Below are 400 nucleotides of genomic sequence, written 5' to 3'. Positions count from 1 at the left end.
AGTTTTACGGTGTACTTACTCTGTGCCAGCCCCATTTTAATTCAATTACCCAATTATGCCAACGACTCGGGGTACGGGTGTTGTACCCATTTCACAGATGCGTGCTCACACGGGCCCACCCGCGCCGGATTCTTGGGCCCAAACCCGGAACACCCCGATGGATGACGGTGCCTCCCCCACCCCCTCCCCCCAGGCTGGGTGGGCAGCCCGCCGCCGCCCGGGTCCGAGGTGTTTATCGGTAGGCTGCCCCAGGACGTGTACGAGCACCAGCTGATCCCACTGTTCCAGCGCGCCGGCCGCCTCTACGAGTTCCGCCTGATGATGACTTTCAGCGGCCTGAACCGGGGCTTTGCCTACGCCCGCTACAGCTCGCGGCGCGGGGCCCAGGCCGCCATCGCCA

The 400-nt window shown here is 64.2% G+C and overlaps 1 protein-coding gene across 1 annotated transcript in view; it reads left to right on the top strand.

The window, feature by feature from the left end:
• The window catches only part of DND1 (DND microRNA-mediated repression inhibitor 1), a 2,928-nt gene that overhangs the window by 954 nt on the left and 1,574 nt on the right, over window positions 1-400 (top strand). Inside the window, exon 3 of the mRNA XM_005881123.2 lies at window positions 194-396. Within this exon, the coding sequence (XP_005881185.1) occupies window positions 194-396 (203 nt within the window). The remainder of the gene's footprint in view (window positions 1-193; window positions 397-400) is intronic.

This window comes from Myotis brandtii, unplaced genomic scaffold (assembly GCF_000412655.1).
Source record: "Myotis brandtii unplaced genomic scaffold, ASM41265v1 scaffold668, whole genome shotgun sequence".
NCBI lineage: Eukaryota > Metazoa > Chordata > Mammalia > Chiroptera > Vespertilionidae > Myotis > Myotis brandtii.
This window is presented reverse-complemented; position numbering and strand designations above follow the sequence as displayed.